At 20.6% G+C, this 26,706-nt stretch overlaps 7 protein-coding genes and 1 non-coding gene across 8 annotated transcripts; 3 read left to right on the forward strand and 5 right to left on the reverse strand.

Annotated features, from left to right (window-relative positions):
* Positions 1-41: 41 nt before the first annotated feature.
* Positions 42-3,308, reverse strand: PY17X_1114900 (DNA helicase II; the record flags this gene model as incomplete). The annotated part of the gene is made up of 1 exon (XM_725653.2): positions 42-3,308. One exon carries the CDS (start codon positions 3,306-3,308, stop codon positions 42-44), a length of 3,267 nt encoding a protein of 1,088 aa, XP_730746.2.
* Positions 3,309-5,501: 2,193 nt separating this feature from the next.
* On the forward strand, positions 5,502-7,712 carry PY17X_1115000 (conserved Plasmodium protein, unknown function; the record flags this gene model as incomplete). The annotated part of the gene is made up of 1 exon (XM_724745.2): positions 5,502-7,712. The coding sequence occupies one exon, from the start codon at positions 5,502-5,504 to the stop codon at positions 7,710-7,712; it is 2,211 nt and encodes a 736-aa protein (XP_729838.2).
* Positions 7,713-8,575: 863 nt separating this feature from the next.
* On the forward strand, positions 8,576-11,860 carry PY17X_1115100 (aspartate--tRNA ligase, putative; the record flags this gene model as incomplete). The annotated part of the gene is made up of 1 exon (XM_724744.2): positions 8,576-11,860. The coding sequence occupies one exon, from the start codon at positions 8,576-8,578 to the stop codon at positions 11,858-11,860; it is 3,285 nt and encodes a 1,094-aa protein (XP_729837.2).
* A 292-nt stretch (positions 11,861-12,152) lies between these two features.
* Positions 12,153-12,224, reverse strand: PY17X_1115200. The gene has a single exon. It is a non-coding gene; the product is annotated as a tRNA-Phe (tRNA).
* Positions 12,225-12,881: 657 nt separating this feature from the next.
* PY17X_1115300 (conserved Plasmodium protein, unknown function) lies at positions 12,882-14,257 on the reverse strand (the record flags this gene model as incomplete). Its single annotated transcript, XM_022956481.1, has 6 exons — positions 12,882-12,954; positions 13,143-13,236; positions 13,351-13,419; positions 13,564-13,606; positions 13,722-13,906; positions 14,074-14,257. The coding sequence occupies 6 exons, from the start codon at positions 14,255-14,257 to the stop codon at positions 12,882-12,884; spliced, it is 648 nt and encodes a 215-aa protein (XP_022812382.1).
* A 517-nt stretch (positions 14,258-14,774) lies between these two features.
* Positions 14,775-16,033, reverse strand: PY17X_1115400 (ribose-5-phosphate isomerase, putative; the record flags this gene model as incomplete). Its single annotated transcript, XM_722899.1, has 5 exons — positions 14,775-14,885; positions 15,030-15,281; positions 15,420-15,587; positions 15,699-15,860; positions 16,010-16,033. The coding sequence occupies 5 exons, from the start codon at positions 16,031-16,033 to the stop codon at positions 14,775-14,777; spliced, it is 717 nt and encodes a 238-aa protein (XP_727992.1).
* A 1,701-nt stretch (positions 16,034-17,734) lies between these two features.
* On the forward strand, positions 17,735-21,982 carry PY17X_1115500 (MORN repeat protein, putative; the record flags this gene model as incomplete). Its single annotated transcript, XM_722797.3, has 1 exon — positions 17,735-21,982. The coding sequence occupies one exon, from the start codon at positions 17,735-17,737 to the stop codon at positions 21,980-21,982; it is 4,248 nt and encodes a 1,415-aa protein (XP_727890.3).
* A 770-nt stretch (positions 21,983-22,752) lies between these two features.
* Positions 22,753-25,644, reverse strand: PY17X_1115600 (inositol polyphosphate multikinase, putative; the record flags this gene model as incomplete). Its single annotated transcript, XM_726125.2, has 1 exon — positions 22,753-25,644. One exon carries the CDS (start codon positions 25,642-25,644, stop codon positions 22,753-22,755), a length of 2,892 nt encoding a protein of 963 aa, XP_731218.2.
* Between the last annotated feature and the right edge of the window lie 1,062 nt (positions 25,645-26,706).

The raw sequence follows: 26,706 nt of genomic DNA on the forward strand, positions 1-26,706 counted from the left end.
TGTGGGAACGCCTCGTTCTTTTGATCCTTTCCTTTTTTTTGTTAAATCTTCATTTGATATATAAATCGTGATATTGTATTTTTTTCAGAGATATGAGTATTTTGTACATAACACAATAAATATAATATATATTTTGCTCGTGTTATACCTACATAAAAAATTTTTCTTTCTTCAATTATTTCATTATTGTTTGCAGAAACATGAGGTATTTCACCCTCTATAACATTTATAATAAAAACAACCTTCCATTCTAATCCTTTTGATTTATGTATAGTTGTTAATGTAACTTTTTCAATTAACATTTTTTCATGTATATTATTTTTAAAATCATTCAAAAAACATATTAAACAATCATAACAAGTTTGTTCCATTAAATTTGGTTTATATTCTTTTGTTATTTCTAAAAATACAAATATATTTTGTATTTGACTATAATTATAGTCTTCTTCTTTTATATTAAAAAGTGCTTTTAAATTGTTCTTAATTTCTAATTCGGTTATTATGTTAGGATTTTCCTTATTATTATTATTAATTATTTCTGCATTTTCATTCGTGTTATTGTTTGTATTATCATTACATTGCTCAAATGTTCGTTTTTTTCCATGTATGTTTTGATAATCTACTGTATGAACGCAATTCTTTATTATATGTGTATTTTCTTTTTCTTTACTATTTTTTTCAATATCTGACTTATGGTCTATTGTGGATATATCATTTTTACAATCTGATAAATTTTCCATATTTGATGAATTATTATTAACATTCACCAAATCATTTTGTTCATTATTCATTGATATATTAGCGGTACCTTCCACATTCTCTTCTTTTTTTTTCAATATTTTTTTTATAAGGTTTATTTTTTTTAATATATCCATTACCAAAATATAAACTGAATTATGTTGAGAACAAATATTAAGAAAATGATTTATGACAAAAAAAAAATCAAGAATAATTTTTATTTCATTTTCTGTAAATATATTCAAAATGGCTAGCTGATCGTTACTAAGTTTTTTTCTTTTAGACAAAATATACAACTGTGAAATATTTTTAATTTTTTCAAAGAAAGATATACTTTCCTCATTTAATTTGCCCCTATGATTGTTAATATTATCATCTCTAGCATAACGAGGATCCGAGATATTGTGAACTTGTCTAATATTATTATTTGTTAATTTATGAACAATCGTTTTGATCAATTTACAATTTTTTATAATTTTAAAACATTTTAAAAAAACTACATCATCATTTACGTTTATTAAAAAACGAAGTAATGTTATCAATTGAATAATTTCTTTTGATCCAAAAAATGATTTTTTTTTATTTAATTCTTTTATTGGAATATTAAAAGTGGAAATATTTACTTCACTCCATTCTTCTTTCACTTGCTTATTTTCTTCTTTAATTTTATCAGAAGGAAATTCTTTTTTTGATAAGATACTATCCTCACCACTTTTCACATTTACTATATCTGTAGTTTTAGATTCAACTTGTTTTTCATTTTTTGAATAATTTTGATGAGTATCATTGGGTATATTTTTATTTTCTAAATTTTTACAAAATTCTCGGAACATTTTTAAAGCTTTTTTTTTAATTTCATACTTGTTCATATTTATAAGAGTTTCCTTTAAAGATTTATTAGTACGAGATAATATAGCAAAATCACTAAATTTTAAATTATATATTTTTTTTAAAAAAATAATTTGAGCTAATACATATGATATTTGATCATCATTCGTTTTGAAAATTTCAAAAGTTGCTTTTTGTCCTGGTATATTATCTGTACATATTTTTTTATTTATTCTACAACTTCCATTATTTAATATTAAATTATTTGATATTCTTACAATTTCTTTTGTACTTCGAAAGTTTCTACTTAGTTTAAATAATAAACAATTACACTCTTTTATAATTTTTTTAAAAACACTAGCATGCGCTCCTCTAAAGGCATAAATTGATTGATCATCATCCCCTATGACTGTAATACTTGTCTTTGTTTTATTTCGTTTATTATTTTGTATTTTACTATTTTTAGAACGCTTTTTGATAAATTTATTTGGATCATTTTCAACAAAAATATCCATATCTTCATCAATACACTCATTATCCATAATAGGTTTAACATCATATTGCATATTAGCAAAAAATTGAAGAATATTAAATTGTGTTGTATTTATATCTTGAAATTCGTCACAAAATATATGATTCCACTCTTCCAATATTTTATTTCGTATTGATATATTGTCTTTCATTAATTTATATGTTTCTATTAACAAATCATCAAAGTCATAATAAATATATTTTTCTTTTTCAAAAATTTTTTTATAATTTTCATAAAACTTTCTTTCAATATCATTTATTTCGATATTTGTCATATTATACAATTCAACATATTTTAATAATTTTATTTTTTTTTTTAAAAAAAGAATTTCTTTTTTTTTTAATATACATTTAACTTCACCCATTTGTTCTAAATTCCCTTTATCTATAGAACTATTAAAATTATATAAATAATTAAAAAAATATTCATTTTCTTCTTCTTCATCATCACAATCAGACTGTATTGCTTCATCTTCTAATTTCTTTTCTTCATGTTTACTTATATTATTCTTCATACAATTAATAAAATGTGAAAGATTAAATGTATTATCACTTTTATTAATTATAGAGGGATCATTTGTGCATTTATTACCCCCATCGATTGAAGAATTGTTGTACATCGTTGAATTACAAAAGTTGTTAAAAGCCATTTTTATTACATTACTGTTTATTAATTCTGTTAATATTTTAAACTCTCCTTTATATTTTAAAAGAATATATCGACAGAATGAATGAATAGTTCCTATAAATATTGTTGTGTCTAAAACTTTGAATTTATTTTTATACATTGTTTTATTAATGTCATATTTTTTATTCCGAATTTTATTTCCTCCAATGTTTTTATTTCTATTGAATAGTTTATTTTGAATTTCCTTTCCTGTACATAAATCTATCAAACAATTTATTTTTTTTATTATTTTTTCTTTCAAATCTTTAGCAGAATAATTTGTGAATGTTATACAGACAATTGATTTTTTCCTTTCTATTATACTCTTAATAATACGAGCTGTTAAAGTTGATGTTTTTCCTGACCCTGGACATGCAATAATACATAGATTATATTCCAAAGGTACCTGTACAATTTTGATTTGCTCTTCTGATAAATTTCTGAACAAAATATGATTAATTATATCATCATTAATTTTATTTGTATTATCTTCATCAACATTGATGGAGTCATTATAACTATCACTCTCTTCTTCTAAAGCCATTTTTCGTTTTAAATATTATTAGCTTGTTTTTTTTTTCACCTTTTTTATATTGCCTATGATACAAACAAGGACTCATTTTACTAAAAATACATTATACACACATGCACACAAATATATATATATATATATATATATATATATATATATGTTTATGTGTGCATATATTTTTCAAATAAACATTTTTGGCGCCCTTTTATTTGCATTCTTAGAGCATAGAAATGTGGAAAAGATGAAAATGGCTAGTCCAAAATAAAAAAAGTTTGAGAAAAAAAAAAAAAATTAAAAAAATGTGTGTGAGCAAAAGCCAAACTAGCGAAAAAAAAAAAACAGGTGTACAAATAGTTAGCAATTTTTTTTTTTCCCTTTTCATATAAAATGGCTTATTTTATCAAACACAAGAAAATATCAAAAGTTAAACTTAATAAAAGTTAAAATAAATATAAAACATAATTGTATTATATGTATATTCGTAATACTGAGTTTTAGTGTCCTCATAATTAATGTATGCCTTTTAAAATTAAAAAGTTTGAATTATTTAAAAAAAAAAAAAAAAAAAAAAAATATATATATATCACTACAAAACAATGTTATCATTCTCTATGAAAGCCAATTAGTCTATAAAATTTTTATTTTTTATAAATATTTAAAATGATAAAATTTTTGAAATTTTAATATCGAAAATATAATTATTTTTATTGGCATACCTATTTTATAACAAAGTGTATACACATTTTGAATGGATGTGTTTTTTCATTATAAAAATATAAGATAAAGAAAATCATAAATTATATGTGTATACAAGACATTAGTTGAGAGAAATATAAATACCCAAAGAAAAAAAAAAAATAAATTAACAAAAAAGGCTTTAATTACACACTTGTATAAAGATATTATTTCTTTGTTAAATTAAATTGTAAAAAAAATACCAAGAGAAAAATAATCAGAAATGAGACTATTTATTGTAACTTTAATTATTATATGAAGTATGCTCTCAAATTATACATATATTCCATATCCATTTAAACCAAATTAAAAACAGGTGATGCTAAGTTTGTTCATTATGAACAATATACTACCACTACCAATTGAATATCCTGTCATCATGAAAAATTCTATGGAAGTAATAAAATATGTTTCGAAATATAAATACATAAAAAAAAGTTGAAAAAATATAACAAGTTATAGTAATTTTATAAAATTATATTATCTTTATTTTTTATATTTTCGTAAAAAAAAATCCATTATATAATAAATAATATGTATGGCCTAAATTTTATACAGCTACAACAAATAGCATAAATCACCGAAATAAATATTTATCAGATTAAAAAAAAAAAAAAAAAAAAAAAAATATGAATTGTAAACTTTCAAAATTTTAAAACATATCTTTTTATTTTTTAAGTCATTTATCATATTTTAACAATCGTGATTTTTATTTAATCTACTATTAATTTTTTTTACTTTTACAATTTCTCATTTTTATAATTTGTAACTTTAGTTATAATATATTTTATATGCATTCTCATTCTGTTGCCCTTTTTTTTGTATATATAGATTATATATCGCAAACCACCTTATGGCCTATTTCTTTAAGATCCAAATCTGATTGTAAAATAAATAAAAAATATATTAAACTTTTTTAATGAGAAAATTATTTCATAAAATCCACACGTGATATGCAAGCATATATAGAAAGTTATTGCAGTTCGAACAAAATTGAGTAATGCATAGTTGAATAATGCATAGTTGAATAATGCATAATTGAGTAAAGCATAATTGAGTAAAGCATAATTGAGTAAAGCATAATTGAGTAAAGCATAATTGAGTAATGCATACTTGAATAATGCATCCTATTTCATGTATGCATATATATTCCATGCTACCTGTATACACATGACTGATCTCCTTATGTTAAAAACTTATGTATGGTTATCCAGATATTCAGTTAAATTAAAGTAAGATGAATAATATAATTAAAGAGAAGCAACAATGAAAAATGTCAAATATTTCAGAACTGTAATATTGTAGAGCAATAAAAATAAATCTATATATTTGTAAAATAAATTAACTACATTAAAATGTCTTTAAAATAAACAATATACAAAATAAATCGAAAACTTCTCAAAAAAATAAAAAATATATATATATATACATATTAGAAACACTAGTCAATTATTATATATTAAATAAAAAATGAATCCATACTACCCTTCTCCCAATTCGGCAAAACCACCACATTACCCATTCAAAACTAATGCAAACAATAATAACAACATAATTGAGAATTTCCCACCAATTATTTCATATGACACATCCTCTATTTATAAAAAAAGGGTAATGAAGCCTCCAAACTTAAATGTCATAGGAAATATCAATAGTGGGGGATTATATAAAAATAAAAGAAAAGTAGATATACATAATAGTAGTAATATAAATTTAACTAACAATTTAATAAATAAATATAACACAACAGGACAAAATAATATGTACAAATTAAATTATATTAGATCATTACCAAGAGAAACAAACATATCGATAATAAAAAACAATGGAGAAAGATATTACACATCTAAAGAAATAAATTATCATAAATATGTTCCAAAAATGGAAAATCAAAAGGTAACTTATTCATTTAATAAACATTCAAGTGGTTATAAATTAAATCATAGAAGAAGTGAAAATTTTCGTGAAAATGAATATTCCAAAATATTAGAGAATAGTTATTGGATTGATTTAAGAAATATATATAGACATGATAAAATAGAAAAACGAATAATGAAATTAAAAAGTATTAATTGTAATATTACAAATAAAATGAAAAATGAATATAAAGCTGCAGGAATATTTGTTGTTAAAAAAAGTATAGAAAATTCACAAAATAATGTTAACAATAAAATAAATAAAAATAATATAAATATACAAATATTACTAGGATTTGATCCTTTAAAAAAAAAACAAATAACTAAAGAAATCGAAAATAACCCATCAATGAAAAAAGGCCTATTAAATATTTTAGGGGGTAAAAGAGACGGTAACGAACAGGATCCTTTATTAACATCTTTTCGAGAATTTAGTGAAGAGAATCTTTATATTTATAATATGTTTTTATCCTATTTTAGTTATTATTATTATGTTATGGCAAATGTATCTAGCCAAGAGCATCCAGAGAATAATGGAACGCACGAAAAAGCCAAACATGGTGAAGTCAAACATGGCGAAGCAACTAAGAATGCTCACGAACGTAATAACTTGTATTCACATTTTTTAAAAACCAACCTTTTAAAAGACATAAATAATTTACCTGTTCGAGAAAAAGAAGGTATTATTAATTTGCATATAAATAATTTTTTAATATATTTCAAAGAACATTGTTTAAATATAAAAGAAAATCATAGTTACATATATAACTGTTCTTATCCACCAAGTTATAAAAATTTTGATGAAAAAAAAGAACCCTCAAATGTGAATAAAACAGAACAAGTAGAAGAAAAAAAAATAGATAAAAAATATAAAATTTTGGAAAAAATACATAAAGAAATAAATATATTAAATAAAATAAAAATGGATAATAAACACAATTTCAAGTTATATTATGAAAACGGAAAATATAATGTATTTTTTTATGATTGCACATTTTATAAATGTAAAAATATTTTACAATATATTAATAATTTCTTTTGGGAAAATTATGTTTCTTTATTTAATATCACATTAAAAGAAAATTTAAATTTCTTAACTCAAAAAAAAATCGAGAATAATAAAGAACATGTACCATATACTATGCATCAAACACAATTTAGTAATCAAATTGATGGAGAATTATATAAAAAAATAATGAATATTATAAAAGAGGATAATGAAAATATATCTCTTAATAATTCAGAAAAAAATAAAAATATATTTGAATATTTACCAAATAATAAAAATGAAAAAATTAATACTGATTTTATGAATGATGTTACATGGGTTAATCTTTCATCTTTATTATTATTTCTAATAAAATCAAAATCTTTTAAAGAAATTACCATTGGAATATGGAAAGTGTATACTACATTATATGAAAATGGAGTTATTGATAATAGCAATATAAGAAATAAAAATATTGTTATTATGCTTGATGGAGAAAAGGAATATTGTATATCAAAAGATGTTGTTTTAAAGGTTCAGAATTTATATAAAAATATACATAATACTTTAAAAAAATTAAAAAACGACAATAAATATAAAGAATTATTAATTCTTTTATTTTCACCATTTAACACAAAATTAAATTTAGAAAATATGAACAATGTAAACAATGATATATCTAAAGATTCATTTCGAAGTTTTTTTGAATATTTAATAAAATCCCCAGAAATATGGGCTTTTCTTTTTCTTAATTTAGTTAGTATTTTCCCATTGTGACTAAATTTACCGAAATAATGATCAATCACGAAACAAGATAAAGCAAGCTGAATAGTGTGAATAAAATATAACAAGACGAACTTAATAGTGTAGATATTGTACTAGACATACAACTATAGTATAAAAAAAAAAAAATATTTCAGGGGGTTTCTTTCATAATTCTCATATATGTTCTTAACGTATCCGTCTTATTTTTTCCATTTTGATAGCAAATTATTTGTCCCGTTATACCTTTTTATTTTTATGTATTTTTTTTTTTTTTTTTATTATATACTAACTTTTTGTGATTTTATTTACAAACACAATCATCTAATTTGTTTGAATCATGTATACATTTATAATGATTTATTAAATGGGTGAAAGATAAATAAATTGGTAGGAGATCGAATTTGTAAAAATGGCAAAAATGGTAAAAATTGGCAAAATAGTGAACATGTTGGAGAGACATGGCAATAGAATTATACCATTCTTCGAAATTGTATAATAATATAAATGATTATCTTGTTTCGATTGTTATTCTTTTATTACTTTTTTATATTTATCAATTTTTGATATTTTACTAATTTAAGAAAAATATTTTTATATGCAAATTAGCAAATAGTGGGCCTCTGGCCAGGGAGTATTTAATTGCGTTGCGTCGCTGCCCTTGTCGCCGCTACATTCTTCTTATTTTTTTTATTTATATTTTTTTTATTTTTTTTTTTTTTTTTTTTTTTTTAATATTGTTGGACTTATTTCGAGAACGAAAAGAACAAACTGAAGGATAAAAACGAAAGTATGAGAAATAAGGAAATGTCATAATATTTTTTGACTTTTTTTCAATTTAAAATTATTTAAAATGGTATGAATAAAAAAAAAAAAAAATGAAATTTCCTATTTGCAGGAAACACAATATACTGAAAAGAGGCATTTGTTTTTTCCTTTATATTTTCTACTATTTAAATATATTAAATTTTGAAAATATTATTATAAGTTGTTATAATGTAAAAAATCGAACAGAATTTTATAAAAATAAAAATAAAAATACAAAAAAATGTGTGAGCTTATTTATTGATAATACAAAAAATGTAGCAACTAATATAAGGAAAAGGAATGCCTTTAATTTGTTAAATTATGCAAAAGAAAAAAGAACAAAAAGAAAAACAGAATTAAATTTTTTTAGCAAAAATAAAGAGTGTTATGATAAATATACCAAAACTCCCCTGATTAATAAGCATTCAAAAAAGATATACTTTTTTACATTCAAAAAAAATAAGTTCAATTCTCAAAATGTCAATTTTCAAAATTATCGTTCTCAATTTTGGAAAAGAAAGGAAAGCCGCCAAGATATGTCTGAATTAGAAAATGAAAATATAAAAGACTATTTTCCTAATTCTATTCTAATAAATTTATCAAAAGTGTTTGATTTTTCTATTTTTTATGGAACTGAAACAGATAGGAAATATTACAAATATGATGATATAATTAAATATATAGAGGATACTAAATGGGGTAATAGATTTCTTGAAAATATAAAAATAAATAATAATTTAAGTAAAAATTATAATAAAAGAAAAGATAATGAAGAAATTTATTTTGATGATAAACCAATATTAATTAGAGGACGTGTAGAAAAAAAAGATAAACAATCACAACGAATTATTTTATATTTAAGACAAAATAGTGGATTATATATTATTTGTGTATATGAAAAAAATAAAAATATTTCCAAAATTAATAATATAATGTCTACTGAAAATGAAGAAAAAGATGAAATGTATACATATATTAAAAATATAAAAAATGAAACTGTTGTAGATATTATAGGAAATATAAAAATTAACAAAAAATTATATAAGCATAAAATACCACATATTGAAAGTATATATAATCAAAAGAGAATAGAAATACAAATAAAAAATATTTATAAAATTTCAGAATCTTATTATGTTCCCCCTATAACTCCTAATGATATCCCTTTTCTTAGAGCAACTGTTTTATGCAATAATCAAAATTATTTCAAAATGAATCAAATTTGGGAACATGCTGAAAAAGGCCAAGATGGAAACAAAAGTATTTACGAACATATAAATAAACAAGCTCAAAATGAGCAAGTAGTGCATCCAAATGTAGAGGACCCCCCTGAGAATGCTGAAAATGATGAAAAAAATGTGGAAAAACATGATGAAAAAAATGTGGAAAAAAATGTGGAAAAAAATGATGAAAAAAATGTGGAAAAACATGATGAAAAAAATGTGGAAAAACGCGAAATCGAATATTCCCCAAATGACCATGCTTGCTTAAATTATAGAAATTCGATAAATCAACTTATTTTTAATTTAAAAAATTTAGTAATAAAAAAAATGAGACAAATTTTGGAAGAAGACAAATATATAGAAATATTCACTCCTAAATTAACAAGAATAGACAAACCGCCAAAAAACGAAAATAATTCTCCTAACCAAACTGATGATTCAAATTACAATGTACAAACAGAAATGAACAATAATATAAATAAAATTAAACAAAATTATGATAAAACAAATTTTACAGAATTAAATGGATCAGAAGGAGGATCAAATTGTTTCAAAATTGAAAATGAAAATATAATACTTGCTCAAAGTTCACAATTTTATAAACAAATGATAATTAATTATGATTATGAAAAAATCTTTGAAATAAATTATTCATATAGAAATGAAAAATTTCATAGTACCAAACATTTAAATGAATTTTTATCATTAGATATTGAACAAGTTATATATAATAATCATTATGAAGTAATAATATATATTTATAATTTTTTAAAAAAGATTATTAATTATGTTAATACAAATTTTATTCAAGAAATTAGGTTAATTAACTTAATTTATGGAAAAAAAAATTTACACACATCATTTGAGCCTACTACAATTATTAGTGACAATCCTGTAGTTTTAACATTTTGTGAAGCTCAAAATATATTAAAAAATTATTATTATATAAAAAATGATATAAAATTTTGTAATAATTGTAAAAAATATTTACAAAATGAATATATTTATGATAAACAATATAAAATGTGTGTAAAAATATTAAATGAAAATGAAAAAAAAAAATTAAAAAAAAATATAATTTTTGAGAATTTTAATAAAAATGAACAATTACATAATATTTATTATAATAATAAAATTGCAAATAATTATAAAATTGATATAAAAAATTGTGAAGATAATAATGTAAATAATATTTCATCACCTAATAATGTAAATCATGATTTATTTTCACAAACAGTTTATTTATTTTTGAACAAAATTAACAAGAACGAAATTTATAATGATATTCTCCAATTTTATAATAATACATATGACAAAATAATATCTACATGTAAAACATACCAAACTAATACTTTTGATAAAAAATTTACATCATCTTCTTTCTTTAGTCATGTAAAATCAAATACAATTCCAAATATGATGGAAATATGTCAGTGTATGCCAGAAACTAATCATAATATTCCTGATCAAAATAATGATAACCTATTCGATTTAAACGAAAATGTTTTTATTAGTGAACCCAATGAATATTCCTATTTTAGTGGATTAAATAAATTTTTAGAAAAAAATATAAATAAAAAAATAAGTGTAAAAGAAAAAAAAAAAATAAAAAAATTAAAAAATTTATATATTTATCAAAAAGATTTTACAAATGATGAACTTAATTATTTATATTTATTTATAAAATATAATTTTAATACAGATATATTTATTATAGATCAATATCCATTACACCTTAGACCATTTTATAGTTTAAGCAATATATATGATATAAGATTTACAAATAGTTTTGATTTGATATATAAAGGAACTGAAATTATATCAGGTAGCCAAAGAATAAATAATTTGCCACTTTTATTGCTTCGTATATTAAAAGGAAAAATAAATAACAACAAAAATAAGGATAACGAAATAGACATATCATCATATTTACAAAAAAATAAAACGAATTTTAATTTATCAAATTATATTGATGATTTACAAAAATTAATAAATAAAAATTCAACATTATATAAATATGTTAATTCATTTGCTTATTCTTCTAATCCACATGGGGGAATGGCTTTAGGTTTGGATCGTTTTTTTATGTTACTACTAAATTTGGCGAATATAAAAAAGTCAACTTATTCTTAAAAAAAAATAAAAAAAAAAAAATAAAATAAAAAAAAAAAAAAAAAAAAAAAAAAAAAATTTAATTTGTATTTTTTAATTTGTAATTTTTTATTTTTAATTTTTTTTCTATTTTTTTTATTTGATGTTTTTTATTATACCTTTTGGAATACCAAATAAAACTCCATAAAAATAACTATTTTGTTAATAATTTCTCAATTTTTATTTACTATAAAAAAAAAATAAAAAAAAAAATAAGGATTTATTTTTTTCCTTAATTTTATTAAAATTATAAAAGAGTGTTTTTTTTTTTTATGCCGTGACCAGGGATCGAACCAGGGACCTTCAGATCTTCAGTCTGACGCTCTCCCAACTGAGCTATCACGGCTTTAAATTTTAGTAAAAACAGATAATTAATAATATTTGCATAATTTTTTATTTTAGTTTCGAAATCTCATATTCTTATAATACTAAGGAAATTTATTTATGTCATCAATTTGTATCGTTAATTTATGTCACCAATTTATATCGTTAATTTATTATTTTTTTTTGTAAAAAAAACAAAAATAGTAATTTACTAAATATTGTATATGGAAAAAAATGGGAATGCATAAAAAAGTCATCCCAATAATATTCATTTGTTAGTATATTACGTTGGGGTTTATTTTTTTTATAATAAGCCTCAAAATATGTGAAAATATTTATAAGCTTTCCCACCAATTTTCCCACTATATTTCCAAACAAATTTCCAAACAAAACTGGCCAATTAGTTATATATGCTTGCTGACCTTATAAATAGTTGAAAATGTGTTAAGTTTTTTTTTTTTTATTTTTTTTATTTTTTTTTATTTTTCCCTTTTTTATAAATAAAGAAAAATAGTTGTAAACAAAACACAAATGGTTATTAGACTAAAATCAATGCACTGACAATCTTAATGTCTTTTTATAAATTATAAGAACATGCATATATGATAAAAATAATAATAATAATAATAAAATAAATGAAAAAATTAATTCCTATAAGAATATAAAATTTTTCTATTTTTTAAATAATCAACTTTGTTAATTTTTTGGTAACTGAACAAATGTCTTCTGTAATATTTTTTATTATATACCCCCTGAATTAAAAAGAAAAAAAAGAAGGAAAAAAAGGAAAAAAAAAAAAGAAGAAAAAAAGAAGAAAAAAAAGAAAAACAAAATAAATGTGGAAAATATAAAACAAAATAGTTGGGGAATATTATAATATATGCACATACAAACTTATAAATATATTATTTATTTTTTATTTTTTATTTTTTTTACGCACATATATTCTAAGGGGTTGTATGGGAGATTTCTAAAAATTATTTGATTGGAAATGACATATAGTCCTATGTATACAACCGAAATAAATGATAAGCCTAGAGTTAAAAAAAAAAAAAATAATAATAATAATAATAATGTAAAAATATACAAATAAAACGGTAATATGTTTTGACTTTTAAAAAATATGAACAAGAACAAATGGTAATTACTAAAGCTGCCAATGTTTTCATTGTCTCTCATATAAGGATTGTCTAGGCATTCGTAGATAGAAAATGTTGCTATGATATGAAAAAAAAAAAAATAAAAATAATAAAAAAAAAAATAAAAATAAAAATAAAAAAATATAAATAAAATTATTATTTTTTTTTAAATTTTCCGAAAAATTATAGCAAAAGTATATAAAATAAAAACACTAAACATACCTATTACAAAAACAGCAAATGCTACAACCAGGTAAAGATAACACTAAAGGGAGAAAATATTTTTATATATAATGTGTGTATATATATATGGGTATATGCAAAAATGTAGATTATAATAATGAATTATAAAAAGCTATATTATATATGTGCACACACACCAAAATTATATCAAAGACCGAAATTGTAACAACCCCTGTTAGCAAAGATACATCAACTAAATCTTTAAAAGAAAAAGGATACATCTTAATCTTTGTTAAAATATATGTCCCATTTTTTCTTTTTAATATAATGAAAGATAAACATGACAATATCAATGAAGACAATGAAAATAATTGAAATAGACCTAAAAAATAAAAAAAAAAAAAATAATAAAAAAAAAAAAAAAATAGCTTGTCGAAATAATGAACTTATATTTCATAAGGAATACATTTTTAAAGACCAAATAACTGATAATAAATAATAATGATAATTTTCCTATATTCTATAATTTATATTTTATGAAAATATTACTTTTATTTATTATATCAGCATTCATATAAAGAGCTAAGAATGAAAGGGAAGATAGCCATAGACATATAACAAAAGTAATTTTAAGGATCCAATTACAAATATAATTAATTTTAATAAAAGGTGAAGACTTGTCACCATGCAAGCTGTTCACAATAGATTCTTTAGCCTTTTTAAACAAATACATTTTGTTAAACAAATAGTAATTTTAAAAAGTTAAAAAAGGTGAAAAAAAATGAAAAAAAAGTGAAAAAAAATGAAAAAAAATGAAAAAAAAGTGAAAAAAAATGAAAAAAAAATAGTATAATAAGGATGATAGATTATTAAATAACAGGAGAAAGAAGACTGTGCACGCATAATAATAAAATTGTGAAAGTGCACAAAATGGTGGAAACAACATATTTGTATATCTTTCAGGAAATAAAAAAATTATTTTTTTGAAGAAAGCACAATTAAACAAGGCTTTACGGATTTTGTATAGCACAAGTAATAATATTATAAACAAATATGTACATACATTATTATTTTTTTTTTAAAATAAATTACAACAGTCATATAGACTAAAAAATATATATATTTATTGGAAATAACAAATTTTGACAATATAATTATATGCACACACTATATATGCATATAAAGAATAAAATGGTAATTAATACATAAAAAAAAAAAAATACTAGTATTAAAAATAAAATATATATATTTTAATTTATTCCTTTATTTTTTTTTAGTGTCAAAATTGTTCCATTTATTTTGCTTATTAAAGCGATACTCGCCATGTTAACAAAAATTCCATGATCTATTACTCCCGTTGTCTATAAAAAAAATGAATACAATACAATGCAATATGTATAATCTGTTTCTTATATATAATAGTACATCACATTTCATGGATTTATTTTAGCAATATTTGTATATCCTTTTTAAGGATTTTATCATTATTTTATCATTTTTATTACCATTTTAATTTGTTCACAAGTTTGTGCCAAGTTTTCAATCGGATTATCAAAAAAAAAATCAACAATATAATTATTATTATCAGTTATAAAAATTTCTCCATTTTTTTCTCTTAATCTATATATACAATTTTTAAGAGCTGATATTTTTAGTAAATTTTCAATTATTATTTCATAACCAAAAGATAGAATTTCGATTGGAACAGCTCCTGTTGTCCCTAGCCCATCTTCGCACATTTTCGATTCATCAACAATCTATATAGTGAAATAAATAAAGATAATTATACAATATTTATAAATGGGTGAATATACTTACATATACATATATATACATGAAATAATTTATCATGCCCAAAATGTATGTATATGTATGTATATATGTATATGTAGTACTATTATAAAGCATGAGGCATTTCCTGCAACTAGCTTTTCACGAACTAGTGCACCCCCCCGTCCTTTTATTAAATTTAAGTCGGAGTCTATTTCATCAGCTCCATCTATTGCAATATCAATTTTTAAATTTTTTGTTAAGCTTGTCAAAGGAATTCCTAAGCTTTTTGCCTAAATGTGAGAAAACATAAAAGGGTTTCAAATATATATGAATAAGCCCGTTTAAGGACGTATGAAAAATTCTCTAAATTTTTTTTTTTTTTTTTTTTTTTTTATCTTAACCTTAATTTCTGTATCTATACTAGTTGGAACACATATTAGATTTTTTATTTTCCCACTTTTCATTAATGCATCAATTCTTTCAATAACATAAAAAACAGTGGATCCTGTTCCAAGTCCAATTGTCATATTAGATTGGACATATTCATCAACTGCTTTATATGCCTATTTGGTAATTATAAAAATAAAAAATATAAAATGAGTATATTCGAAAAGGTAGTAAAAAGGGTATGAAATAACTGATATTTTCTCTTTTTTTTAAATATCACAAAGTAATAATATACTCATCTACATATGTTTGCGTGAAAAATTACCACTATTTTTTTTAGACTGTCCATTATATTTTTATAGTAAGATAAAATATTTATCAGAAATGTGTGCAATGTACATATGGTATAATAAAATTATTATCAAATAATTTAAAAAAAAAAAAAAAAAAAATATATATGTATACAAAATTAACCAATTGCAAAATAGGTATAAAAATGAAACAACAATAATCTACATAGGCACTATCTATTATCATCCACTTAATATACTTGTTTGTCCGTTTTATATAATGTAATATAACATTTTTTTTTTTTTTTTTTTTATTTTTATTTTTTTTTTACAAAAAAATTATATATATGATTACGGGTTGTTTTTTTCCATTTATAAATTAAACAAAGATTAATGGATAAAAATGATTATAAAAATATTATCAAGTTATTATGAAGTTATTATATATAAAATAAAAAAAAATATACCTAACCTTCAAAATATATATTTTTTTTTACAATTCTTATTTTATGAAATATCAAGGAAAAATACAATATATAATAATAGTATATAAAAAATGTGCATAAGAAAATGTATTATTTCAGATATGCAATATAAATACAACTATATATATTATTTATGTAGATATCATATATTTTAAATATTTATATTTTATTTGATAAAGGAAAATAAAAACATAACTTTTACATATATATATATAACATAAAAAATAAATTTGCTACTTCAAACTATAAAAATATTATATATAGTGATAAAGAAAAAAAAAAAGAACAAAATAAAATAATTATTTTATATATTTATATGCATATTAGATATCCCTAACTTTTTTTATATTATCTATAAAAATTATTTTTTTTAATACCTCATATTATCCGCTTTTATACATTTTTATACATTTTTATTCCAATTAAAAAAAAAAAAATCACAAATATATCCCAAAATATGAAACATAAAAACTTCAAAACTATAACTGTTGCAATAAAAAAAGCGAAAAAAATACAAAAAATACAAAAAATACAAAAAACACAAAATATGGATACATTTTTACTTCCCACTATTTATGATAACCTTTTTAAATATTTTTATCAAATCCTTTATTATTTTAAATAGCTAACTATTTATACTTTTTCAATGAATAATAAAATAATTGATTGTAGAATATTTTTTTATAACCATAAAAATGGTAACCCTTATAAAAAAAGGGGGGGGAATACAATAATAATATTGTTTGCTTACATGTTTGTTTGTCATGAAAAATATAAAATAGTGTTCTAAATCAAAATAATCATTTTAAAAATTTTATAAAGTTATCCAAAATTATGCAAAACTCGTTTTAATGACTTTTTTTTTGTCTAATAGAAAAATGTGCAAAGGAAAATGGCGAGAAATTTCACTAATGGGAAATGTATGTTTTCTCTTTCCTTATATTTAAATTTGAAAAAAAAAAAAAAAAAAAAAAAAAGTTTTAATATAATCAATATATTTATATAATAATTATAAAACATATAATAAAGAATGCTAAAAATATAAATATTATTACTGTGTTATTAATTCTATATTGTCTCTATAAAAAAAAAAAAAAAAAAATGAAATATGGATAAAAATGCATAAATTATTTATATAAATATATTTTTAATCACTATTTAAGACAAATATACTTGAGGGGTGTATACATATAGTCTTTTTCGATAATTGTTATTTATATTAATTAGTAAAATTATTAATAATATATTTTATATTTTATATTTTTTTTTTTGCAAATGGGAAATAATGATCTATTAAAAATTCAAAATTCACATTCCTATGATCTAATGTATTGGAAAGATTTTTTTTCCAAAAATATAAAAGAAAATGATATAAATTCATATGTTAAAATAAAAGATAATAATATAATAGAATTAAAAAATGTAAAAATTAATAATAAGTATATATTTAATGGGCTAATAAAACTGGATAATTATAGTTGCCCTTGTTTTTATGAAAAATTTCAAATTTGCAACAATAGTGAAATATTTATAGGATATTTTAAATGTAGACATATAAAAGGATATGGTGAAATTATTTCAAACGATTATACATATAAAGGGTATATATCTAATTTTAATAAATCTCAAAGAGGATCATATTTATTCTTTTTATTAAATGATAATAATGATAAAAATAGAAAAATAATAAAATGTGATGGTTATAAAAATATGTCTTTGATATATAGTGGGATGTGGAAAAATGACAAAAGATATGGGCGTGGAACGTTAAAATTGAGTTTCACTAAAAAAAATAATATAGATTATGCCTTAAAAGAAGATGGAAATAAAATAATATACACTGGATGGTGGAAAAATGATAAAAGATATTTTTATGGAATCCAAAATTATATTAATAATAATTGTATATATCTTGGTTTTTGGAAAAAAAATAAAAAATGGAAATATGGAAAAATTATTTGGTATTATAATCGAAAAAAAAATATAACTTGTGAAAATCAAAAAAAAAAAAAAAAAAAAATACAAAATGTGTATATAGGTGAATGGAAAAATGATAGTCTTAATGGGCTTGGAACTTATTTTTGGTTTAAAAAAAAACATAACAATAATAAGAAGAAGAACAATAATGATAAGAAGAAGAACAATAATGATAAGAAGAACAATATAATAACACATAAAAATGCAAATTATGATAAGTATATAGGATATTGGAAAAAAGGGAAAAAAAACGGATATGGGATATTTTATTATAATTGTGGCAATAAATATATAGGTATGTGGAAAAATAATAAAAAGGAAGGATTAGGATATATGATAAATATTAATGGAAGTGTCTATAAATGTAATTTTAAAAATAACGTAATTATTTCGGAGGTACAAATAAATCCAGAATACCAAATAAATAATGTATATACTAATTCGATTTGCAAATTAATTAATTTTTTTTTTTTTGAAACCTATTTTAATATATCAAATAAGCAAATACAGTTACTTTACAAAATTATTTACACCAACTTTGATTTTTTAGTAGACATTTATGAGAGGCATAAAAAAATACAAATAAACAAAATAAGCAAAATAAGCAAAATAAATGAAAACAAAATAACAAAAGCCCAAACTAATGCCAACATTACTTTAGGTCAAGATAAAAACAATTTTACCTTAATAAATTTATGGGAAATATTTTATAAATGTAATATTTTTAATTCAAATTTCAACTTATCAGCTTTAAATAAATTAGTAATAGATCATACAACTATTTGTGAAGAAAATGAATTATTTAATATCTTAAAAGAAAATAGACCCAAAAATGATATAGAATTATTCCCATTAGACGAAAAGAAAATTATTAAATATTTTTTTTATAAATCTTTCGATATTTTAAATATATTACATTTTTTCCCTAAAAAATCTAAAAATAAATATATCTCTCTTTTAAGAGAGCATAAGACATATGAAAAAGAAACAAACAATCTTAAAAATAAAAAACAGACTCACACAATACAAAGTTGTCATGATCCCACAAACGACCACTTCAATACAGATGCTAGCACTAGCACTAAAGATTTATATATTGATGGGAAAAAAGATGAAAATTGTCAACATAATTACAATAGTTTAAATGGTGTATCAGATTTATTAATAAGTTATTCTACAAATTGTAAAATATCAAAAAAATTTTGTGGTCTTTTAAAATATGCTATTTTTAATAAAGATTTATACATATTAAAAGGTTGTAAAGAATTATATAAAATAATCAAATTTAATAAAAAAAAAATAAAATTTAAACAAGTTTTAAAGAAAATATATTTTTTTTTGATCAATAATAAAAAACAGTATAATAATAATTACTTGTATTATGTTTTATATAGTTTGTTTGAAGCATCTACACCTTTGATTTGTTCATTTTTATCTATGATAAGTAATAAAAATAGAAAAAAAAAAATTCGATTATTAGAAACACATAACAGTAGTATGACTTCTATACACTGTGATAATAAAAGTAATAACAAAGAAATAAAATCAATCAGAACCCAAAAATATATTAACAATATAAAATTTAATCAAATAAATAGAGAAATATCAGAAATTTTCCAAAATGAAGATTCTACTGAATATTTAAAAAATATAATTGAATTTACAAATGTACATAAATATAATATACACGACGAAACACGAGAAATAAGTTTTAATTGTTTTTTGTCAACGCTTGTTCATGTATCTATACGATTAAATAAATTTAGAAATATCACTGATCAATTTACTGACATTATAGAGATCTTGAAAAAAAATTATATAAAAAAACAAAACCACAACTATTACTTTGGTAGTAGGAAGTTTATTAAGAAAAGAAAGGGCCACTCCCGTAATGATAACAATAATAACAATAATAACAATAATAAGAATAATGAAACGACAGAAAAATTATTGAAAAATAATAATTACATATTCGATTTAACAAACAAAAAGAAAGCCACAATTTTATCACTGGAAAATATATCAAGTGAATTGATAAACATACTAAAAATTTATGTATATTATTTTATTTTTTACTTTTTAATATTTGAGTCAAAAGATAGTTTTTTTTCCATTTTTAACATAAAGTTAGATTTGTCCATAAAACTTAGAGATGTATTATTATTTTTAATTCAACTTAAATTAGTGAAAAAATCAAAAAAAAAAAACACATCAACGGGATATATCAATTTAGACAGTTATTCCAAAATATCTAAAAATAATAATAATAAAAAAATTAACATAAAAAATAAAATAAGTAAAATTCTGACTTGTTCAGGTAAAAATTATAAAAATATTCAAAAAAAAACATTAACAGTACAGAATAATGATAGAAAAAATAACAAAGAATTATTTAGACATGAACAAAAAAAAAAAAAAAAAATTAATTTGGAGAGTACCCGAAAAAAGGATAAAAGTAATATAAAAAAAGAACGAAAAAAAAAAAGAACAAATTGCAAAAATAAGAGTGAACAAAATATAGAAATTGAAATAAAGGATTATCCTGAAATAGGATACAATCAAAAAAAAAATAATACACTCGCTAATAATAAAGATAATAAAAAAAATTTATTTCATAAATGTGATAATAAAAATGGCATGAACGTACGAGCTAAGAATAAGAATTTGTCAAATGAAATATTTTTAAAAAAAAAATTAAATATATTTTCTTTGTCATATTTTGAAATTTTATCAATTTTTTCCAAAATATTGAACATTAAAAACCTACATTTAATAAGTGAGTCAAATTGTGATTTATATTTTAAAAAAATAAAACATGCTGGAAAAAGGAAATTGCATAAAATTAATAAAACTAATATGTTAAAAATGTGTGCAACCCGATATATGAGAATAATACAAAGAAAAAGAAAACATATTATACTAAGCTTATCTAATTCTATCAAAAAACAAAACAACAACAAAATATGTAGAGATAAAATAATTAGTGTGAATGCTGAAAAAAATGAAAAATATTCAACCCCTATTTATACAAAAAAATATGGAATGAAAATTGTTACATTATTAGACAAAAAATTAAGTGAATTAGATAAACATATGGATAGCGATTTTTTAATTATACAATCTGAAGAATTTAAGAAAGGAAAGAGAATAAAAGACAAAGATAAAAAAAAAAAAAAAAAAAATGAAAAATATGAAAAGAAAAATAAATCAATTTATGTAAATGATAAGGAAAAATGTGAATTGAATAAGCCTGATGATGGAATGGTACAAAAAACACTTATCAAAATTAAAAGACGACATGAAATAAAAAAAAAAATATATTTATTAAAAAATAATTATACAAATTATTGTAAAAATTATATGAGTGTAATTGACTATTATAATATTTGTCTTACTCCATATGAGCTTGTTTTATTTTTTTTGAAGTTTGTTAAAAAAGTTAAAAAAAAAAAAAAAATTATATCCTCATACATCGAAGTATTATCTATTTTTATATTCCGTGTTTTGTTGTATAATACATTTATTATAGCAAAAAAAAATAATTAAATAAATGGAAAAAATAATATGCAAAATTAATTAATATAAAAGGCAAATATGTTTGTACTAATTATTCGTTTTTCTCTTCCTTTTCTTCGATTTATTACATATTTATGTAAAAATTGTAGATGAACATAATTCATATATTAAAAATAAATAAAAAAACATTTATATATGCATTCGAATTATAAATTAAAAAAATATATGATTTAAAGGGGATAAAGGTATGCGCGCCTATTAATATATACATATACATTATATACATATAATACATATACATACACATACACATACACATTTGCATACTTGTGTGTAAAATAAATAAAAACATAAGAAACAGTCATATGCTCAATTATACGAAAACGATTATGTGAATGCAACATATTCGCAATGCATATTTACAAATCACCAGATGCATATCCTATATATGCAGAATAATAATTGTTTTAAAAAAAAAAATAAAACATACAAAGTTTTAATTAAATTGTATGAATAAAAAAGATAAATATACGAAAATTAACTATTGAATTATGTAGATATAAAAAAAAATAAAAATACGAATAAAAAAAAAAAATCAGACATATCTAAAATAAACGGATATATATATATATATATATATCAAATAAAGACGAAGTAAATAAATGTGTTTAAATTTAATGCCAATAAGTTAGTCTAAGGCAAACATATATGTATGGTAAATATATTCTTGAAAAGGGTAACAAATTATCTCGATCCAATATGTCGACACATAAATGTATAAGTAGGTGCATTAACTCTTATTAACATGCAGACCCATCCCTATACACACATTTTTTTTCTTTCTGATTATTTGAAGCAATGGGAATTGGAACATTTTTATTAACAATTATATTTTTGCATATTTTTATTAAATTATTTATACCAAAAATAATGTCTAAGTTAAATTTTTTATTTATTGGTCTATTATTTTTTAAATTATTAAAAATATCAAAAGAATATGTAAAATCAATCCATCTAAGGTCACAAAATGAAGGGTTATTTTTATCGTAAATAATTAATATGGATGTTGAACAAAATGTATATAAAGATTGGTTTTCTAGCCATATTTTTAATTTAATTAATTTTGGTAATATAATATTAGCAATGTTTTTTAAAAAAATTTCAAGAAAATATAAAACAAATTCATCATTTAACCTCATTCCAGATTCTCTACTTATTTTTAAAACATTATTTAGTTTGTCATAACACTCATTTATCTCGATTTTTTTTCCACCACAATTTTCACCAATATTTCCACCACAATTTTCACCAATATTTCCACCACTATTTCCAGCATTGTCAGTATAATTGTTTAAAACCTTATTGTATAAATTGTTAATTTCGTCAGTTGCTAAAAGGCTAGAATATTTAATATAATAAATAAATGCACATATACGAAAGCCCAAAGTTTTTTGTGTTGTTTTTAAGGAGCTCATTTCTTGCTTCCATGATTTTACCAAACAATATATTTCATTATTATTATATTTATAAAATTGTTCAGGTAAATTTAAATCTTTTGCTGTAATTTGTATTATATATTTATCACTATTATTTTTATATTTTTTTCTTATATTTTTTTTTATTTTTGACCATTTTTTAATATAATTTTCTCTATCATTCCAATCTATTAATTCACTTTCCTTTAATAGTTCTTTATTAAAAAATATATCATTATCTTTTATACTGTTATATCCTAATTTTAAATCTAATAAATGTTGATCACCATATTTTATTTGATTACATATTCTTTTAAGTTTTAATGCAAGATGCATTCGTTCCATTTTATTATTATCTATTATTTTATTTTCATTTTTCATATTTTTATTATACATAAAAATTTTCCATTTTTCAGAACTGTTACTTAAAATTGGTGAATTAGATTCTTCTTTTTCATAACATATTTCATTTTTTAATTTTATATTATTTTCAAAATTGTTATTCTTATTTATTATATTCGTTTTTATTTTTTCACAATTAATTTTTTCATCACCATTTTTTGATAACTCATTTGAAACAGAACCCTGATCTATATTCATTTCATAATTATTACAAAAATGTTTTTTTGTCGTTTTATTATTTATTTCAGAATCATCATCTTTATCTTCTATACATTGGTAAACAGGAACTATATCATAACATTTGGGTATTAATTTTTCTTTAATTAAAAATGCCAATATATTGTTATTTTTTTTTTCATCATTTAACCTGTCGAGAGGTTCATTTTTCGTAGTGAAATGGGCATGCAGATTTTGGTCGCATCTCTCGAAATTTTCACATTTTTCACATCTTTCACATTTTTCACATCTTTCACATTTTTCACATCTTTCGCAATTTTCACATCTTTCGCATTGTTCGCCATTAAGATAAGGGGCACCCAGTTTGCGCAAACATGAATGGCCCTCCTCAATACGATCACTTCTACATTTAGTGGTATCATTTTTTATTTTTATTTTTTTTGACTCACCATAAAAATTTATAGTATTTATATTTTGTTCAGAATTAATAGTTGGGATTTCATTAGTATCTTGAATATCCATAAATATATTTTCTCCCATTCTTTCATTACTTTTTTCTAATAAATTAATATAAAAAGCATAATTTATATCATTAGCAAATTGTGTTTTTTCATTTAGAAAATTTCCATACACTTTATTATATGAACGAACTGTATTCATATAAAATTTTGATTCTCCATTTTTAAAAAAAGGAATTATCTTATAAATATATTTTTCATTTTTATCAGTTAACATAATTGACGTCCCTGTAAGTTTAAAACCGGCAAGATTATATAATATTTTATTATTATTATTATTATTACTACTACTATTATTATTATTATTACTACTACTATTATTATTATTACTACTACTACTATTATTATTATTATTTTCATCTTCATTAGGATATATATTAAAACCGTTTTCAATATTATTAATAATTGAAATGGATTCATATTCCTTTATATTATTATTTACATACATATTTTCAGAATCATATGACATAGACATTTTTCCTTTTATTATTTCTTTTGAGTTAGTATGTATTTCTGTGATATTATTGTCTTCATTATCATAATTAAGTACATCTATATATACACCTAAACTATTAGTTAATGTTTCTACATTACTTTCAATACTACTAATTATATCACTAGATGTTACTATATTACTTCCATCATTTAAATAAGAATCCCAATCACTTTCAGAATTTTGTTCATTTTTTTTTTCATAACTACATAATTTATCATCTCTACTCTCTTCTTTAATATCATCATGAAGCATATCGTGTTTATTTCCACATTCTAACTCCTCACTACTATTGCTACTATGATTGTCATTATGATTACCATTAGACATATCAATAAACAAATTATCATATTTTGTTGTTTCGAAATTTAAATTTTTATTTTTATCGTTTGTATGTATATCACTATATAAGTTAATAAGATTGTCTTGATTATTTTTTACACAATTTAACATACTACTAGGTACATTTTTTTTTATATAATTATATATTTTTCCATCATTTTTTTCATAATTTTTTTCATAATTTTTTTCATCATTTTCATCATTTTTATAATTCGGCAAATTGCTTAAGTACGTAGTTCCCTCCTTCTGGAGTTGGCCAGAAGTTAGTTCATCTCTTTTCCCCATAGATATCTGAAATTGTTCTTTTTTATTATATTGTTTCAAATGTGCCAGTTAACAATATGTGCATATATATACATATACATATACATTTATATGTACATTAATGCAAATACAATGTGCAGACATACAAAAATTGAGAATTCAAGCAATCCCTTTTAAATTGGTATCTTCCTCAATATTTTTATTAATAAAAAAAAAAAATGACGATAATAATTATACATAATTCATCGCATTCAATTAGAAGGGAATAAAATATATTATCCACTTTTCATTTTATCTTTTCTGTTTTTTTTTAAAATAAAAAAATGCAAATATAATAGCTGTGTCTATAATATTACCAATTAATATAGAACAAATAATTTAAAAAAAAATAACCAAATCATTTTGATATTTATTATGTATATGTATATTTTCATCACTTTACCATCTTCTGTTATATTTTCTCAATTTGTTTGTCTCCACAAGTTTGTATATGTACATATACATGTGCACATATAGAATGTATAATTATAATGAATTATCTATCATGTGTCATCTAATAAATTGATCTTAAAAATGAATTAATTTAAAAAAAAAAAAAAAAAATATATATATATAATATAAATATAAATAAATATAAATAAATATAAATAAATATAAGGTTTGCTAGTCTCTTAAAAAAAAAAAAAAAATAATAAAATGAATAAAATAATTATGTAAATAACTCTAATTGAAGAAATATTGGGCTGAATATAAAAAAAAAATATAGAAATGGATGAAAATAAAATGACAAAATGACAAAATGAATAAATAAAAAAACAAATAAGGTAATGAGGGACAAACAAATTATGCAAAGTAATTTGCTTCAAAAAAAATATAACAAGAAAAAATAACAAGAAAAAATAAGAAAAAAAATTTTTTTAATAAATAATTTATATGTACATATTTTGTAGCATTTTTTTCGTATTCCATATGCGCATGACATATAATTTTTTAATTCAATTTTGTTTCCAGCCTTACTAGGGGCTATTTAAAAAAATAAAAAATAAAAATATAACACAATTAAAATAAAGTGAAATAAAGCGA

The sequence above is a fragment of the Plasmodium yoelii genome, assembly GCF_900002385.2.
Source record: "Plasmodium yoelii strain 17X genome assembly, chromosome: 11".
NCBI lineage: Eukaryota > Apicomplexa > Aconoidasida > Haemosporida > Plasmodiidae > Plasmodium > Plasmodium yoelii.